Below are 20,832 nucleotides of genomic sequence, written 5' to 3' on the forward strand. Positions count from 1 at the left end.
GTGTTCAAAGCCCTACCAGGTAGACATTCAGGGCCTGATGACTTGTGAGGGTTCGCTCTGATGAAAGATGTTCTATCACCCTGCACTGTTATGATTGTATATGTGGTATACCAGCAGAGAACGACACCAAACTAAAATTGGTGCCACATCATACATATAAAATATGATTACTTGTTATATCTGTTTTAGTATTTTTATATTTTTATTTGGCACTTTCACTGCACATAAATGATGATAAACCATTGAAAACAAGACAATTATATCCAGGGGTAAGACAGTATACCTGAAACAATAACTCTGCTGTTAGTCCTCAGAGTGAATGCAACTAACTTACAAAAGCATTACAAATAATACCCGGAAGAGTTAGAAATGGGCGGAACATTTTTTGCTATGTTATCCCTACTCAGCAGCTGGGTTACCTGCACTAGCTACCTCATTGTTTGCAGACACATAACAGTCATTGGCACAGGTCACATGGGCTTTGGAACATGTAATAATTAATATTGGGATCATTTTGAGCTGTTACCTACCAAGTTTTAATTGATTTCAGCAAATTATGATAATGCTTCTGGAAAGATGGCACAATCTTGGAATTTTGAACAAAGTTTGTACTTTTTTACCTCCCAGAATTTCAGCATTGGCAGCACGGCCAGAGTAAGGCATGCCTGACGAATGACCTTATATATATGGCTCATACCCATGATAAGCTATGATGGAAGCATTCATTCTCTCCCTGCCAAGGCGGTCCATGGGTCCAAGTTCACTTTACCTCTGAGTGTTACCAGAATCAAAATGCTTTACTTTTAAAAATACAGTTATGAGATATTGTCTTTCGTCAGAGTACTGATTATTGTTTAATTTCCTAAATATAGGCTTGTTAGTCTTCTTCCTCTAGTATTTTACTAGAATGTTATATTGATCAGAATTTCCTAGTGGACTAGTTCATCAGAACTTCTGTTTGTTTTACAATGTACACATTCTCTTGAGCAGCAACTGGTTCAACACATAAAGTCTCTTCTCTGGGAGGGGCTATCTAATGGCTTATATAAGGGGGCATAATTTTAAGGTGATTGGAGGAAAGTATGAGCAGCGTGTCAGAGGTAGATTTTTTTTTACAGAGGGAATAGTGGGTGTATGGTTCGCACTGCCAAGGGTGGTGGTAGAGACATACATGTTAGGGACATAGAGGCAGATACATTAGAGACATAATGCAACATGGACTCCATTCCACTGAAGCTTGTGCATTCTCCTTGCAACCCAATGAGTTTCCTCCAGGTACTCCAGTTTGCTCGCATGTTCCAAATACTAGTAGGTTAATTGGACATATGGGTGTAATTGGATGGTGTGGGCTGGAAGGGCCTTTTACCATGCTGTATCTCTAAATAAAATAAAAATAAAATAAAATTTAAAAGACTCTTACATGGAAGAAAGAAAATTGGAGGGCTATATGGGAGGTCAGCATTAGAATGATCTTGGTGTAGGTTAAATGTAGGCATAACATCATGAACTAAAGGGCCAGTACCTTGCTGTGCTGTTCTACATTAATTTACAGACAAACTCAATGTAATCCGATAACTAAAGAATAAATTTAATGCTTATTAAGACAATTACATATTTCAAATATTTGCAGCGTGCACATTAAAATCTATTTATTTGCAAGTTGAAGAAAGTAGTTAGTCAAAGGCATAGACACCTTGCCCATTGGGACCGCTCCTTGCTGCAGAATCCAGGCAGTGAGCTTTGAAAGCTGCCTTACGAGCCTCAGCACTTCGGAATGTATCAAGGTGAGGTCCAATCTGCACAAAGAAAACCAAAAATACATCAAAGACATGTGATCGGTGACAAGAAATGACCTCACTCCCCTTTCTCCATATCCATTTCCGACACCTCCCTCCCCCTTCTCAATCTCTCTGTTTCTATCTCTGGAGACAGTTTATCTACTGATATCTTTTATAAACCCATTGATTCTCATAGCTACTTGGACTATACCTCATCCCACTTGTAAAAATGCCATCCCTTTCTCTCAATTCCTCTGTCTCTGCCGCATCTGCTCTCAGAATTTCATTCCAGAACTAGTGAGAGGTCCTCCTTCTTCAAAGAAAGGGGCTTTTCTTCCTCCACCATTAATGCTGCCCTCACTCGCATCCCTTCCATTTCACACATGTCTGCCCTCACCCCGTCCTCCTGCCAACCCACCAGGGATAGGGTTCCACTTGTCCTCACCAACCACCCCATCACCTTTCGTGTCCAGCACACAATTCGATGTAACTTCCACCTTCTCCAGTGGGATCCCACCACCATGCACATCTTTCCCTCCCCCCACTTTCCACAGGGATTGCTCCCTACACGACTCCCTTGTCCAATTAACTCTCCCCACTGATCTCCCTCCTGCTACTTCTCCTTGCAAATGGAACAAGTACCACACTTGCCCCTACACCTCCTCCCTCAGTACCATTCAGGGCCCTAAACAGTCCTTCTGGGTGAGGCAACAGTTCACCTGTGATCTGCTGGGGCCCGATGCTCCCGGTGTGGCCTCCCATATATCAGTGAGACCCAACGTACATTGGAAGACTGCTTCGACAACCACCTATGCTCTGTCTGCCAGAAACAGCAGGATCTCCCGGGGTCCACCCATTTTAATTATACTTCCCATTCGCATCCGACGTGTCAGTCCATAGCCTCCACTACTACTGGAATGAGTCCACACTCAGGTTGGAGGAGCAACACCTTATATTTTATCTGGGTAGCCTCCAACCTAATGGCATGAACATCAATTTCTCAAACTTGTTGTAATTGCCCCCTCCCTTCTCCTTCATACATGGTAAATGGTAGGGCATTAAAGAATGCTTTAGAACAGAGGGATCTAGGAATAATGGTGCATAGTTCCCTGAAGATGGAATCTCATGTGGATAGGGTGGTGAAGAAAGCTTTTGGTTTGCTGGCCTTTATTAATCAGAGCATTGAGTATAGGAGTTGGGATGTAATGTTGAATTTGCAGAAGGCATTGGTAAGGCCAAATCTGGAGTATTGTGTACAGTTCTGGTCACCGAATTATAGGAAGGATGTCAATAAAATTGAGAGAGTACAGAGGAGGTTTACTAAAATGTTGCCTGGGTTTCACCTCCTAAGTTACAGAGAAAGGTTGAACAAGTTAGGTCTTTATTCTTTGGAGCGTAGAAGGTTGAGGGGAGACTTGATAGAGGTGTTTAAAATTATGAGGGGGATTGATAGAATTGACGTGATTAGACTTTTTCCATTGAGAGTGGGGAAGATTCAAACAAGAGGACATGGGTTGAGAATTAGAGGACAAATGTTTAGGGGTAACATGAGGGGGAACTTCTTTACTCAGAGAGTGGTAGCTGTGTGGAATGAGCTTCCAGCAGAAGTGGTTGAGGCAGGTTCTATGTTGTCGTTTAAAGATAAATTGGATAGATATATGGAAAGGAAAGGAATGGAGGGTTATGGGCTGAGTGCAGGTTGGTGGGAATAGGATAGGGTAAGAGTTCAGCACGGACTAGAAGGGCCGAGATGGCCTGTTTCCGTGCTGTAATTGTTATATGGTTATATAATTCCCCTCTCTCACTTTATCTCCTTATCTGCCCCTCACCTCCCTCTGGTGCTCCTCTCCCTTCCCTTTCTTCCATGACTTTCTGTCCTCTCCTTTCAGATCCCTCCTTCTCCAGCCCTTCATCTCTTTCACCAATCGACTTCCAGCTCTTTTCTTCACTCCCTTCCCCTCTCCCAGTTTCACCTGTCACCTACTACCTTGTACCTCTTCCTCTCCTTCCCCCACCTTCCTATTCTAACTCCTAATCTCATTGTTCCAGTCCTGATGAAAGGTCTCAGCCCGGGACGTAGACTGTTTACTCTTTTTCATAGATGCTGCCTGACCTGCTGAGTTCCTCCAGCATTTTGTATGTTTTACAACAATCTTTAATTTCCTGCTGATAATTAAAGATTAGTTTCCGTGACCTAGAGCACTTAAAACAATTTATACAACCCCAGTACCAATGTTATGATTTCACATTTGGCTGATTTTAACTTTACAAACCAAAGTATTTTAGTGAACAGAAATTGTTGGTAGCATAGATTCAGATAGCACAAACACCAGGTTTATAAATCCATTTTTTAGGTTCATGATATCTTTTAATAAAGACTAAGTAAAAAATCTTCAATTTTTCACTTTAAGACTTTGATACTATTTCTTTTGAATTATAATTTTTCTCTGCTCTCCATTTGTAAAACTATAAATTGTGGGTTGTTTGTCACATTTTCCACTTCTTCATTCATAAATGTGACAGCAATTCAATGAAATGGTGCAAGTTTAATCAAAAATCATGTTGCAAGGAAATAAAAAAAATGAAAAACACACAGGTTGGTTGGACTATAAGGGCTACATTGTTCCTTTGAAGGGACCAGAAAACCAAATAATGCATTCAAATGGAAAATAGGAATAAATTACACAAAATTGAAAAGAGCATTAAATAAGTTTCATGCTTTTATGAGAAGAATAACATCTCAATGACTGTAAGAGAGGTCATTTTAAAGTAACAAAACAAGTTAAAGTGTTGTATCCAGGGTACAATCCTAACAAAGTATTGTGCCATGGCCTGGGATGGTAATGTTTGGCTTCCAAAAATACAACAATCTTATTTTTCAGGCCAATGAATGGCTGTCCACCATTTCCATTGCTCCCAGAATTCCACGGATTCCCTAGTGGAATACTCCAGCTGAAATGTGCCTTCGTTGCTAAGGGAGCTTCTCTATCCAATAATACTCTTGGAACCAGAATGTGGCCCTGGAGAACTAAGTACTGCTGTGTAGGAGTCATCTGCCGAAACTCTTAGTTTGACTTCTTCCCTAATGTTGTTGATAAGGCGGTAAACAACCAGGTTAGATTTTTGGCTGTATACGGATGTGAGTGATCTTTTATTTAGTCATATAGATCGCAGTGTCATAATGGTGCTGTACATATTTTTCTGTTAGGCATCATTGTGCAAGACTTACAGGTTGCGTGTATACATGGGGCTCAACTGTTACTCCTGTCAGAAAGAATGAAGTTAATTTATTTGATACTGCTGTCCACTTCGGGAAGAAACCAAAGTAGATATCATTTTGTCCAAAAGCAAAACAGTGCAGATGTTGCAAGTCTGAAATTAAAACAGAAATGCTGGAAGTACATTTCAGGACAAGCAGCAAGTGTGGAAAGAAAAATGTTTGTGTTTCAGATCAATGATCTTTTATCAGAATTCATTTATTGCTACTGACATTGACACTTGAAAAACCCTTTATCTTGGAAAGAACACAGTCCTGATGAAGGTTCTCCGCTCGAAATGTCGACTGTGCTTCTTCTTATGGATGATGTCTGGCCTGCTGCATTCCATCAGCATTTTGCATGTGTATCTTACCATCTAATCATATAACAATTACAGCACGGAAACAGGCTATCTCGACCCTTCTAGTCCGTGCCGAACTTTTACTCTCACCTAGTCCCACTGACCTGCACTCAGCCCATAACCCTCCATTCTTTTCCTGTCCACATAGCTATCCAACTTAACTTTAAATGACAATATTGAACTTGCCTCAACCACTTCTGCTGGAAGCTCGTTCCACACAGCTACCACTCTCTGAGTAAAGAAGTTCCCCCTCATGCTACCCCTAAACTTTTGCCCTTTAATGCTCAGCTCATGTCCTCTTGTTTGAATCTCCCCCACTCTCAATGGAAAAAGCCTATCCACGTCAACTCTTTCTATCCTCCTCATAATTTTAAATACCTCTATCAAGTCCCCCCTCAACCTTCTACGTTCCAAAGAATAAAGACCCAACTTGTTCAACCTTTCTCTGTAACTTAGGTGATGAAACCCAGATAACATTTTAGTAAATCTTCTCTGTACTCTCTCTATTTTGTTGACATCTTTCCTATAATTCGGTGACCAGAACTGTACACAATACTCCAAATTTGGCCTTACCAATGCCTTGTACAATTTCAACATTACATCCCAACTCCTATACTCAATGCTCTGATTAATAAAGGCCAGCATACCAAAAGCTTTCTTCACCACCCTATCCACATGAGATTCCACTTTCAGGGAACTATGCACCATTATTCCTAGATAACCTCTGTTCCAAAGCATTCTTCAATGCCCTACCATTTACCATGTATGTCCTATTTTGATTAGTCCTACCAAAATGTAGCACCTTACATTTATCAGCATTAAACTCCATCTGCCATCTTTCAGCCCACTCTTCTAACTGGCCTAAATCTCTCTGCAAGCTTTGAAAACCTACTTCATTATCCACAACTCCACCTATCTTAGTATCATCTGCATATAATCCAATTTACCACCCCATCATCCAGATCATTAATGTATATGACAAACGACATTGGACCCAGTACAGATCCCTGAGGCACACCACTAGACACTGGCCTCCAATCTGACAAACAGTTATCCACCGCTACTCTCTGGCGTCTCCCATGCAGCCACTTCTGAATCCATTTTACTACTTCAATATTAATACCTAACGATTGAGCCTTCCTAACTAACCTTCCCTGTGGAACCTTGTCAAAGGCCTTACTGAAGCCCATATATACAACATTCACTGCTTTACCCTCATCAACTTTCCTAGTGACCTCTTCAAAAAATTCAGTAAGATTCGTCAAACATGACCTTCCACACACAAATCCATGTTGACTGTTCCTAATCAGACCCTGTCTATCCAGATAATTATATATACTATCTCTCAGAATACTTTCCATCAATTTACCCACCACTGACGTCAAACTCACAGGCTGATAATTGCTAGGTTTACTCTTAGAACCCTTTTTAAACAACATGGAACAACATGAGCATTACGCCAATCCTCCGGTACCATCCCCGTTTCTAATGACATCTGAAATATTTCTGTCAGAGCCCCTGCTATTTTCACACTAACTTCCCTCAAGGTCCTGGGAATATTCTGTCAGGACCCAGAGACTTATTCACTTTTATATTCCTTAGAAGTGCCAGGACTTCCTCTTCTTTAATCATCATAGTTTCCCTAATTTCCCTACCTGTTTCCCTTATCTTACACAATTCAATATCCTTCTCCTTAGTGAATACCGAAGAAAAGAAATTGTTCAGAATCTCCCCCATCTCTTTTGGTTCCACACATAACTGTCCACTCTGATTCTCTAAGGGACCAATTTTATCCCTCACTATCCTTTTGCTATTAATATAACTGTAGAAACCCTTGGGATTTCTTTTTGCCTTACTTGCCAAAGCAACCTCATATCTTCTTTTAGTTTTTCTAATTTCTTTGTTAAGATTCCTTTTACATTCTTTATATTCCTCAAGCACCTCATTTACTCCATGCTGCCTATATTTATTGTAGATACCTCTCTTTTTCCGAACCAAGTTTCCAATATCCCTTGAAAACCATGGCTCTCTCAAACTTTTAACCTTTCCTTTCAACCTAACAGGAACATAAAGATACTGTACCTTCAAAACTTTACCTTTAGATAACCTCCATTTCTCTATTATATCCTTCCAATAAAACAAATTGTCTCAATCTACTCCTTCTAACTCGTTTCACATCTCCTCAAAGTAAGCCTTTCTCCAATCAAAAACCTCAGCCCTGGTCCAGACCTAATCTTCTCCATAATTATATTGGAACTAATGGCATTGTGATCACTGGACCCGAAGTGCTCCCCATTCCAAACCTCCGTCACCTGACCTATCTCATTCCCTAACAGGAGATCCAACACTGCCCCTTCTCTAGTTGGTACCTCTATGTATTGCTGCAAAAAACTATCCTGCACACATTTTACGAACTCCAAACCATCCAGCCCTTTTACAGTATGGGTTTCCCAGTCTATGTGTGGGAAATTAAAATCTCCCACAATCACAACCTTGTGCTTACTACAAATATCTGCTATCTCCTTACAAATTTGCTCCTCCAATTCTCGCTCCCTATTTAGTGGTCTATAAATCCCCCCCATAAGTGTTACTACACCTTTCCCATTCCCCAATTCCACCCAAATAGCCTCCCTAGATGAGCCCTCTAATCTATCCTGCCAGAGCATTGCTGTAATATTTTCTCTGACAAGCAATGCAACACCTCACCCTCTTGTCCCTCCGATTCTATCACACCTGAAGCAATTAAATCCAGGAATATTTAGTTGCCAATCACACCCCTCCTGTAACCATGTTTCACTAATAGCTACCATATCATACTTCCAGGTATCAATCCATGCTTTAAGCTCATCCACCTTTCTTATAATGCTCCTAGCATTAAAATAAATGTATTTAAGAAATTTTCCACCTCTTACTCTCTGTTTATCACTAACGATGCAAACAACTTTACTATTTTCTTTTTCTTCCTTCTCCCCTACATCTGTTCCTACACTCTGGTTCCCCTCCCGCCTTGTATCTAGTTTAAATCCACTGGAGCCTCTCTAGCAAACCTACCTGCAAGAATATTTGTCCCCCTCCAGTTCAGATGTAAAGAATGTTTCCCCCTCCAGATCTTATAAAGAATGTTTCTTGCTGGATTAATGTTTAATGCAAGCCTCCTCACATATTTTAAGTAGAGTTTTTGCTTTAAGTCCTTATTGAATTTATTATTCAACTACACTGCAATTGGATCCTTGACTTCCCAACGGGAAGACCACAATAAAAGTGGATCAGAAATAACATCTCCACTTCGCTGACAATCAACACTGGCACACCACAAGGATGTGGACTTAGCCTATTGCTCTACTCTCTCTACATCCATGACTGTGTGGGTAGGCATTGCTCAAACGCCATCTATAAATTTGCCGATGATACAACCATTGTTAGCAGAATTTCAAATGGTGACGAAAGGATGTACAGGAGCGAGATATAGCTGTTAGTTGAGTAGTGTCACAGCAACAGCCTTGTACTCAATATCAGCAAGACCAAAGAGCTGATTGTGGACTTCAGAAAGGATAAGATGAGGGAACACAAACCAATCCTCAATGAGGGATTAGAAGTGGAGGGAGTGAGCAATTCCAAGTCCTTGTGTGTCAATATCTCTGAGGACCTAACCTGAACTCAACATATTAATACAGCTATAAGGAAGGCAAGACAGTGGCTATATTTCATTAGGAGTTTGAAGACATTTAGTACATCAACTAAAACACTTGAAAGTTTCTACAAATGTACCGTCGAGAGCATTCTGACTGGCTGCACCATTGTCTGGTATAGACGGGGGGGGGGGGGGGGGCTACTGCACAAGATCAAAATAAGTTGCAGATTCTTGTAAAATTAGTCAGCTCCATCATGGGTACTAGCCTCCGTAGTATCCAAGACATCTTCAAGAAGTGGTGTCTTGGGAAGGTGGCGTCCATCATTAAGTATCCCCATCACCCAGGACATGCCCTCTTCTCATTATTACCATTAGAAAGAAGCTACAGAAGCCTGAAGGCACACACTTAATGATTCAGGACAGCTTCTTCCCCTCTGCCATCCGATTTCTAAATGGACATTGAACCCATGAACAATACCTCACCACTTTATTTCTTCTTTTGCATTACTTATTTTATCATAACTATTTGATAGACATTTGTATATCTATTAAGTATATATATTTAATGTAACTCAGTTTTTAAAAATATTTATTATGTATTTCATTGTACTGCTGCTATAAAGTTAACAAATTTCACAACATATGCCGGTGATATGAAATCTGATTCTGATTCTGATTCTGATTCAGTATACCTATGTCACTAATTTTACCTACCCCACAGCTAGAAACAACTTATCTATCTACATCTACTGTATCAAACCTCTTTATAATTTAAAAGATATCAAATAGTTTCCATCCCTTTATCACTCCCTTTCATGAGAAAACTGCTCAGCCTAATGGTTATAACTGACTTATAATTGATTAATAACATGTAAAACAGTTGACAATGAGTTGTGTTCTGGTTCTGCAAGCATTGCAACCCGTAAAACTTGTAGTTTTATCTTTTATCTTCAACTTTTACTTTTCAGTTGCTGATACTGCCTTTTCTTAATTCTGCAAATCTCTGGAACGTCTAAATAATTATAACCTCCAGAGCCTAGAAGTATCATTCTCCTGTTCCAATATTTATTTTGGAATTCCAGTGAATCCATGATAATCAAAAAAGTGTAAGAAAACTATAAGTTTCCATCAATCTTTGACAATTCAAGGAATTTACAAACTGTCTATGAGAGTTTAGGAATCTTGACATCTCTATTGCTGAAACTGTGAAATTTGTGTTTTTATCCTTGCAAGTTTAAAAATCCTTGTCATATTTAAAAATAATTGACTTAGCACCCAAAACGCTGCAGTCAACAGGGTTATGGACTAACAGCTGAAAAGTAGGAGTAGTTTATAGTCTATCAGAGTGTTTGGTTACACATGGAAATTTTTTTTAAAAATTGCTGTGGATGCTTTTCTGAAATAAAACAGAAGTACTCTTCCAAGTTGAAGACTCTTCATCAGAACTCCCTCTTTCCCAGTTCTGATGAAGGGTTTTCAGCCTGAAATGTTAACTCTAATTTTCTTTCCACTGATGCTGCCTGACCCGCTGAGTGATTCTAACAATTCTGTGTTTATATAATGCTGTTCACAATCTCTGGATTATCTAGGATCGTTTTAGCCAAACAGGAGTCCTTTATAACTGAAATCATTGTTGTAATGTTGGAGTTAATTTAGAATGGAATGAGCAAACATTTCTGGAATATAATGCATCCAATAACATTTGGACCCAGGAAGAGAAATATTCCAAATTAGCTCTCACTCATTTTCAGGTCCTTTGTGTGACATCGTCCGAGTGATGCCTTTACAACATAGTCCTCGGCTATTCAGGTTGTAGCAGTAACAGGACTGACAGATAGGATAGCCAGCAAGAAGACATTACACCTTGTTTACAATCACTAATTGCATTCTTCTATTGTGTTCCCATCACCCACCCACCCACCAAAGACAGGAAGAATTGCAGTCACAGACCGCTGATAATCCAGGATGGTCCATCATACAGAAAAAAAACAAACAAAAGGAAAAATTATCAACAATTCTCAAGAGCTGCTGACAACTTGTTAAAAATAATCACACCCACAAAACCTATTATAGTTACAGTCTTGTTCAGCAAGTGGTCCAGATTTGTGTCAGAAAACGTCACAAATACAGAGCCACTCTTATCACCAGTATTCCCTGCTGTGTACACCATCTGCCACTATGTGTTGTTAGTTTTATAATGTATCCATAAAAAACTAAAACTATAAGTTCCATTTCTAGATGGACTATAGCAAAGATATATTTGTTTCTTTTACTTCACTCTTCTCCACCATTGCATGAAAAAGCAGCATTTGGACAAGCACTTTAAAAAAAAACTGATGGAGAGGCTGCAACAGTTACTTTTTTGATATAGAAATGCTCTGCAAAAATATGCACAAGGAGCCTGGATGCAAATTACTTAGAAACACATCACTCTACTACTTGACAGAATATAATGAGAATCACTAAATCTTTTATAAGGTCAACACTCCTCTTCCCAAGCAGCTGTCAAACAAAGAAATTCAGCAAAACCAAACTTCCATCGCCTCATTAAACTCAGCAGCCACGGACGACATGTTCCGCCATCAATACAAGTTGTTTTGTGTCAGTAATTTGCAGTAAAAGTCTGATCGAGGGCCTGTGGAGACTGGGGAATCGTTAGCGCTCCAGGAACGGCTCTGCTCCTAATTGGAAGCATTGGGCATTATCAACTGAGGATTTTCCTGGATCCCTGACAGCTACCGGTGCTGGAATGATTGCCCACTTGTCAGTGTAAAAGACCATTAAAAACAAACAATTTTTCTTTAATTGGAGGCTTGCGCTCGGAGCCCAGGTGAGAAGCCTCATCACTTTCTTTGGGCCTATTGATGATTATGGCTTACTTCAAAATCTGTCTAACAAAATTGAAAGGGTTTTCTTCTCACACTGGAAAGTGTTTTCAATATGACTACAAAAAGCTTGGCAGGTGATTTATATTTTTTTCCTACAGCCTGCAAGGCCTTGATTAACTATCTGTATGTTCATACCACAACTAGAATTGTTAGGCTTCAAAACTGATCAGTGTTATTGAGACATGCTCACCAAACTGGGCCGGTTTGATTCTATAGCTGGCTTCAGGAGCCAAACGGAGGATGACTGAATTGACCCTAAGTCCAAGACAGGGCCCTTGGCTAGAAGGTCTCTTCAGCTGGCTTGTGCACCTTGACACCCAATGCCTTCATAGTGAGTCAAACATGTGAAGAATATATCATTTTGACTGAAGTGCCAAATTTTATAGCTTTAATCGTTCCAGTGAAATTAACCAAAAATTTAGAGTAAAAATTAAATGATGCTGATTCCAATGTGGAGTTCATTTTTATATCCAACCAGATTCCATTCCCTGCAGCTGATATTTTTGGACCAGTGCCAGCCACCGTAGAAAATAAATGAGTGATTCTAGTGTCAAGGTGTAAAGGAATGTTAAAGTGCTATTACTTTGAGAAAATTATGCAAAAGGCAGGTAAGCGAATTTACTTTCGTCAAGAAAGATTGACATCAGAAATTAGATGCTTAAGACACCAGTTGCTATTGTTAGAGTGTGCTTTGTAAATTCCATAACTGGAAAACTAACAAGTAACAGGTAGTTGCAGTTAAGTGGTGTACAAGCATGAATGTTTATGACTGGGGTAAAGATGCTGGTTTTACAATTCATGATAATAATCCCTTTCAAGCTCAATGTAAGTGCCAAAGGATCAGACCAAAACCGCATTAGTGGCGCATACATTCTAGATGTTTTATTTCCAGCTGACAATTGGCATCTCATTCCAAGTGTAAGCTTGTTAGTAGTGTACAAAGAAAATCAAGGTTCTCAATGAAGTTGGAAATTGCCATTTTGGAGCAGAAAATGTGAGGGAAAATCAGCAGATCAGGCAGCATTTGTGTAGAGAGAAACAGGGAGTAAGCGGAGCTTCAAGACATTAATTCTGTTTCTCTCTCCCCAGATGCTGCATGACCTGTTTTGATCTAGCATTTCCTGTTTTATTTCAGATTTTCACTACCTGCAATGTTTTACTTTTTGCCATTTTGCCACTGATTGCATCAGCTACCAGCGAGGTGGCTGATGCAAGTATAATAATGACTTTTAGAAGACTGTAGGGCAGATACGTGGATTGAAAAAGGTTTAGAAGGTTATAGGCCAAGTACAGGCAGATGGGGCGACCTTGGACAGGGATCCTCGGTCAGCAAGGACCAGTCGGGCTGAAGGGCTTCCCTGCTTCTCTGCTGTATGTCACTATAAGAATCTGATCAGATTATTTATAGGGTGGGAAGGAAAGTCAGAGAAATCAACTAGATCAGACGCTGTAACAGGAACCAATCAGACTTAATGATAGCTACCATCTATCATTGCTTGTTGGGCCAGAGGTTGAAAAATAAAGTTACAGAAGCCTTAGGTGCCATTCCACCAGGTGAAGAACAGTTATTACCCTAAAACCATCAGGTCTTTGAACTGGTGCAGATAATTTCATTCACCACTACTCAGAACTGATTCTCTGAGCTGCAGACTCATTGTCAAGGACTCCTTACGACTCATTCTCAATACTATTTTTTATTTGTAGTTTGTCTTCTTTTGCACATTGGTTTGTTTGTCAGTCTTTGTCTATTTATGTAGACAGCTTAAATGGTTCAGCACAGACTAGATGGGCCGAAGAGCCTGTTTCAGTGATATACTTTTCTGTGTTTTTATGTATATTTGTTTTTGCAAAATTCTATTGCATTTCTTTTTTGTATAGATGCCTGCAAGAAAATTCATCTCAGGTAGTATATGGTAACATATATAGTACGTACTTTAAGAATAAGTTTACTTTGAACTTTAAAAGATTATTGATTTTACATGTAAGTTGATTGATATTCTTATTGTATATTTCTAAGAACTAAAACTGCAACTTTTGGTAGATTTCCTTTACAGTATTTTATAGTTGCTTTAGTGCATAATGGTGGCACAGTTGCACAGATAATGGAATTGCTAGCTAACAGTGGCAGAAATCCAGCTTCACTTGGATGAGTGAAGTTTGCATTCTCTTCTTGTGGTCACAATTTCCCTGGATGCTCGTTTCCTTCCAAATCCCAAAGATATGCAGGTGGGTCAGAGGCTACTGTAAAGTGTGTAAGTGAATGGCAGAAACACTGACTCGATAACTCAGTGGCCAAGTAAAGAACAAATGAGGTAGAAATCCGTTGTGTAAAATCACCTACACTATTATGGTGCCTTAGAATTTAAAGAGCTTAAAGTCAGAAAAAGTATGAAATTGATTCAGGCCCAGCACAGCACCTCAGAAGTAGGAGAGGAGGGTGAATTCCTACCCTACTCTAACTCTCCTCTGACTTTTTTTCTGTGGTATCCATGTGAAGTAATGCTTTACTTAGTGGCCACTGTGTGTCAGGACCTTTGCAGACTACAGAGTTGTGCAGTTCACAGAAAAAGTAGTGGATGCAGCCCAATCCATCACGAGTAAAGTCCTCCCCAGCATTGAGCACTTTGACAGGGAGAGTTGTCACAGGAAAGCCGCATCTATTATTAAGTACCCCCACCATCCATGCCATGCTCTTTTCTCACTGCTGCCAATAGGAAGGAGTTACAGGAGCCTTGGGTCTCACAGCACACGGTTCAGGATAAGGATTACCCCTCAATCATCAAGCTTCTGAACCAGGGTGGATAACCTCACTCATTCCAACACTGAACTGATTCCACACCGCTGGACTCGCTTTCAAAGTCCTACAACTCATGTTCTTAATAGTAATTTATTTATTTATTGTCTTTTGCACGTTGGTTGTTTGTCCGTCTTGATTGTGTGCAGTTCTTCATCGTGTTCCATTGTACTTACTGTGAAAGCCTGCAAGAAAATGAATCTCAGGGTGGTATATGGTGACATTACTCAGTGATTTCAGGCAGATGGGGCTCGTCAGCTTGTGTGGGCAGCTCATCCAGGAGGAAGAAAACTCCGATCCCAAACTTCCCTGCCTTGCGGCTATACCCACTCATGGGGAAGGCTTCGGGAGTAAACTCCGAGGGAAAAACCAAGAGCTCGAGTCCCTAAACTAGCTCTACATTGAGCTCAACACTGACTGGCAACTCTTGTGATGTTGCTGGTGGCAAACAAATCCTTCGGATTCAATCAGGTGTGTGGAGAGCAGGGAGCCTGCTGCGTGGGCAACAGCTTGCTCTCGGTATTGCACTGCCATGGCTTGTGTGTCACGTAGACAGCTAGGATGCAATATCCGTGATCCACCCTGACCAGCGGAGCCCTCAAATGTACTTTGAGAATAAACTTACTATCAACTCTGCTGGCACAGGAGGATTACAAAATGTTATAATTATTTCCATCTTCCCTCGTTACTCCCAATGAACTCTAAGGTATTCTCACAATACTGCTGGTGGTAAGAGTTGCAGTTCTTTCTACTGTACTTTTATACCATCGTTTCTGATCCCCACCCCATTTCAAATCAGTTCAAACTCCTGGCAGAAAGCAGTATGGTGGCAGTAATATATTAGGCCATGCATGTCTCGGATCAAGAAACTCCAGAAAACAATGATGCTGGCAGGCACAATACAACCCAGGTACATTCTACCTTAGGAACTCCCTGGCAACTATGACCTTACGTTAAGGTTTATTTACTTCTCCTTTTGAGAGGGAGATAAGGCTTTCCCCTACAATGGTTCCAATTACCTTTTACTTGAGCATTCTCAGTTCTGCAGTTGTGTAATCATTATAGGGAAGTACAGTGATGAGCTAAGTGGTGATAAATTAAATTTATTAGAAGCCATGTTGGTATTTCTCATTATTTAATATAGATGGTGACCATTGGCCTCTTTGTGAGGATATTGTAGAATTTAGTAGTCTTCCATAATCTGTTCTTAGCTTGTTTACAGACACATGATAGAGGTCAGATTGTATTTTTATCATACATTAACTGGGAAGATAGATCATATATATTTTATTAGAAGGCCCTATGCCTATACTGAAATGCAAACACCAAGTGGCAAAAATGATAATTAATAAGGACTGCAAACATCATATTGGTGACAGGTAGTTAGGTTCAGATGCTACCATAATTTATAGCTCCCTATGCCTGGTTCTGCAAAATGTGTTTTGAGCACTTTAATGTTTTAATGATTGCTGTTTCTATTTCCAGTGTGATAGAGGCTAGAGATTACTGCTGGTAATAATAAAAGACACTTAATGCATTTGCATGACATTCACTGTCCATTATTTTAAAGACCAATTTCTTTTAAATGTGATTAGCAAGCATTTAAATGCCAGTATGTTGCTAAAGAGAGAATGTTACTCTCTTGCAGCTGTCTAAAAATACGTTCATTTTAATCTTGGAAATATTTTAAAGTGAGATACATACAATGGATTATTTTGAAGTATAGTGATTATGATATGCAGATAAACGCAGCCACCACGTACTTAAGCATCCATTGATGAAGTTTTTAAGGAATGAATGTTGATCAAAGCACAACTTCTGTTTTCAATTAGGCAATTCAACTTCTCATTACTCACTTGAACAAATAGGCAAATCTGAATTAACATCTTACAGGCAGGATGTTACCAGAGGTTCATGAGAATGTCCCTGGGAACGAAAGGGTTAATGTGCGAGGAGTATTTGATTCCTCTGGGCCTGTACTCACTGGAGTTTAGAAGGATGAGGGGGATCTCATTGAAACCTATGGAACATTGAAAATGCCTATATAGAGTGGACATGTAGAGGGTGTTTCCTGTAGTGGGGGAATCTAGGACCAAAGGACACAGCCTCAGAATAGAAGGACGTCTCTTTAAAAGAGAAATGAGGAGGAATTTCTTTAACCGGAGGGTGGTGAATCAGTGGAACTCATTGCCACAGACGGCTGTGAAGGCCAAGCCATTGGGTATATTTTAAACTGGATGTTGATAGGTTCTTGATTATGTAAGGGGAATGAATCTACTTTTGAACTTGGAATATTTTACAATTTACATAAGGTTATGGGGAGAAGACAGGAAAATGGGGTTGAGAGGGATACTGGAAAGACATTTTTGATATTATTTCAACAGTTCTATGCTTTGATTTAAAACCCCATCCTATTACGGTAATCTTTGGATTGCCAATGGTAGAACATAGATCTTTGTCTTCTTCAGCCTGTCGAATGATAGCTTTTGTTACTTTAATGGCGAGAAGATCTATTCTGTTGAACTGGAAGGAAACTAATCCTCCAACTACATTCCAATGGTTTTCTCAAACCATATTAAGTTTAAATTTAGAAAAAATTAGAAGTGATATTTTTGACCCTTTGGTTAAATTTGAAGAAACTTGGAAACCTTTTATGCAACATTTTCATATGATGTAATCTGACCTTTCCGAATCTTTTTTCTAAACTTAAATTATATGAGGAGAGGAGCGGAGTTAACGACATTATTGAACATGTCCGATATAAGCTGTTGGTCTAGCCCTGTTTTGTTTTTTTTTCCTTGGGTTTTTTTTTTCCTTTTTTTTCTTTTGGGGTTTTTTTTGTTTATATATATATTTTTCTCTTTTTATTTCTTTTTTAATGTTTAATCTCATTATGAGTTTGGAAGTCTTTTATATCTATGTTACTTAAAATTCATTTTATATATGTTGATGAACATTTTTCCAATCTCTTTGTACCAACTTTGTTATTGAGTTTGTAATTTTGAAAAATTAATAAAACGATTTAAAAAGAAAGAAAGAGAGGAATACTAAATCTGCCATGATGGAATGGTGGATCAGACAAAATGGGCCGGATGGCCTAATTCTGTTCCTATGTCTTATTGTCTTATGGTCTTATAACACAGCACCAGAGAGCTCATTGGGAAGTATATGTTGAGATTCCTTTATGGTGCATATAGGTAACATTCTGATTCAAAGACAAAGATGTTCTGGACCAAGGCAAATGGATACTGACTTTGTTATAGGTTGTTTCATTGCTACTGATAAATTGTCTTTGTAACTAAAACTTTTAAGAAATGGTTATGACATTCTCCAACACTTTGAAAGGCATGTTAAAGTGGTGTGTGTAGGTAACCCGGCCAGTTTTGTGAGTTCCCAAATGTTATGCTTATAGCAATCCAATTCCCCTCATTTATGTCTCTGTGCCCCAGACTCCCTCACATTTATTTATTGAGATACAGCATGGAATAGTCCCTTCTGGCCCTTCGAGCCGTCTTACCTGGCAAACCCCGATGTAATCCTAGTCTAATTACAGAACAATTTATAATGACCAAGTAACCTACCAACTGCCAGGAGTCTTTGGACTGTTGGAGGAAACTGGAGCACCTGGGGGAAACCTGTGTGGGAATTGAACCTGGGCTGCTGGTCCTGTAAAGTGTTATGCTAACCACTATGTTGCACATGCCTGTCAGCCCCATCCTGATTTCACTTGCCACCCATTAACACAGGGGTGGGGGGAGGAGGCAGCTAAAGGAAACTGGAGGATTTACAACGGTTCAATATGCCTTTCAGTTGCAGAAGATGATCTGTAAACTGCCCCGAAATACCTCATTTACTCACTTGGTCACACCCTATCACAACCATTCCCTTTGCTCTATCCACTCCTTTACCTTCCCTGTCACTGAAACCAATATTTTCTCTGTTTTTCAATTCTGATGAAGAACCTTAGGCCTGAACAATTAACACAGATAATGACTGAGCTGCTGAATCTTTACAGCAATTTCTGTTGTAATTTAATTATCCTGAAATAATCTTGGTTCTTTGAACCAATAACATTTCTTGTCATGATGCGCCTCTTATCCTCCTCCATCTGTAGTCAAAGGCTTCTCTCGATTTATTGCCACCTCATCTTTTCAGTACTCAGTTTATTTTATCTTTGAAAGCTGCTCCTGTCTGTTACTTATTCTTATACACACATTCTTTCTCTCACTCTCCTTTTTCTCCCTCTGTCCCTCTGACTATACCCCTTGCCCATCCTCTGGGTTCCCCCCCTCCCCCTTTTCCTTCTGCCTGGGCCTCCTGTCCCATGATCCTCTCATATCCCTTTTGCCAATCACCTGTCCAGCTCTTGGCTCCATCCCTCCCCCTCCTGTCCTCTCATATCATGTCGGATCTCCCCCTCCCCCTCCCAGTTTCAAATCTCTTACTAGCTCTTCTTTCAGTTAGTCCTGACAAAGGGTCTTGGCCCGAAACGTTGACTGTACCTCTTCCTAGAGATGCTGCCTGGCCTGCTGTGTTCACCAGCAACTTTGATGTGTGTTGCCTGTCTTTAAGTGGTTCATCGTGTCCAAATGAAAGTCCTACTTCCCCGTCAGCCTACCAATGAGTTGTTACTCTAAAGCAGGGGTTCCCAATCTTTGTTATGCCATGGACCCCTACCATTAACCGAGGAGTCTATGGACCCCAGGTTGGGAACTTCTGCTCTAAAGCCATCTGACTTTCATTTAATTTTTCAAACAATCCATCATCTCGAGAACAATGCCTAACCAATGATTGCTAGCATTGGTTTTCTCACTGGTAATCACATTGCATGTAGAACATACATCAGCAACATGGTGAATTTTCTAAGCCGATGTTTATAGCCATCTAATTTATCTCTTCCAATTTTTAAGGTCACTTTGTTGGCCTAGTTTAGAATAGACCTTTCTGTCAGATACTTCTCAAAGTCCAAAGAACAAAAAATCTACTGAACCCAGATCTGAAATTATTAATTGAGCTAACAGCTAGCACTGATGAAAGAGTTAGATGCTTCCAATTATGCCTGAGGAATTGTTTTCCAGCTACTCTCCTTATTATCCCTGCTCTGATCTTATTGCCCCAGACTCTTCTACCAACAGGAAAAGCTTCTCTGGATCAATACTATCAATTCCTTTCAAACACCAGTTGTAACCTTTTATATTCCAGGGAATATACTGTAAGCTTAGTTTATCTATCCTCAGAGCCTAACTCTGGAAATTCTGATAAGATATTGTTGAATCTACATTGCATCCACTAAGGGCAATAAGGTCCTATCCCAGAACCATGTGCATTATAACCTGAGCTTCGTTTAGCTGTAGTTTTAAGATGGAGGCCTAAAGGCTAGGGGAATTAATCTGCTTCTAAACTTGGAATATTTTAAGATTTGCACAAGTTTCATACTTGGATCCATATCTATTATTTTGCTTTTGGGATATCAAAGCTTTGATCACAGAAGTATGTGAAGAGCAAGAGGATAAAACGTGAAAGAATAGGACCTATCAAGTGTGACAGTGGGAAAGTATGTATGGAACCGGAGGAAATAGCAGAGGTACTTAATGAATACTTTACTTCAGTATTCACTATGGAAAAGGATCTTGGTGATTGTAGTGATGACTTGCAGCAGACTGAAAAGCTTGAGCATGTAGATATTAAGAAAGAGAAAGTGCTGGAGCTTTTGGAAAGCATCAAGTGGATAAGTCGCCAGGACTGGATGAGATGTACCCCAGGCTACTGTGGGAGGCGAGGGAGGAGATTGCTGAGCCTCTGGCAATGATCTTTGCATCATCAACAGGGACAGGAGAGGTTCCGGAGGATTGGAGAGTTGCGGATGTTGTTCCTTTATTCAAGAAAAGGAGCAGAGATAGCCCAGGAAATTATAGACCAGTGAGTCTTACTTCAGTGGTTGGTAAGTTGATGGAGAAGATCCTGAGAGGCAGGATTTAAGAACATTTGGAGAGATATAATGCCGGTGTGACTAGGTGAGAGTAAGAGTTTGGCATGGACTAGAAGGGCCGAGATGGCCTGTTTCCGTGCTGTAATTGCTATATGGTTATATGGTTATAATATGATTAAGAATAGTCAGCATGG

At 39.9% G+C, this 20,832-nt stretch overlaps 1 protein-coding gene across 1 annotated transcript in view; it reads right to left on the bottom strand.

The window, feature by feature from the left end:
* Positions 1-213: 213 nt before the first annotated feature.
* cfap77 (cilia and flagella associated protein 77) overlaps positions 214-20,832 on the bottom strand; it is a 156,955-nt gene continuing 136,336 nt past the window's right edge. Inside the window, exon 7 of the mRNA XM_072239951.1 lies at positions 214-1,796. Coding sequence (XP_072096052.1) covers positions 1,674-1,796 — 123 coding nt within the window. The 3' untranslated portion in view covers positions 214-1,673. The remainder of the gene's footprint in view (positions 1,797-20,832) is intronic.

Source organism: Mobula birostris, chromosome 22, assembly GCF_030028105.1.
Source record: "Mobula birostris isolate sMobBir1 chromosome 22, sMobBir1.hap1, whole genome shotgun sequence".
Taxonomy (NCBI): Eukaryota; Metazoa; Chordata; class Chondrichthyes; order Myliobatiformes; family Myliobatidae; genus Mobula; species Mobula birostris.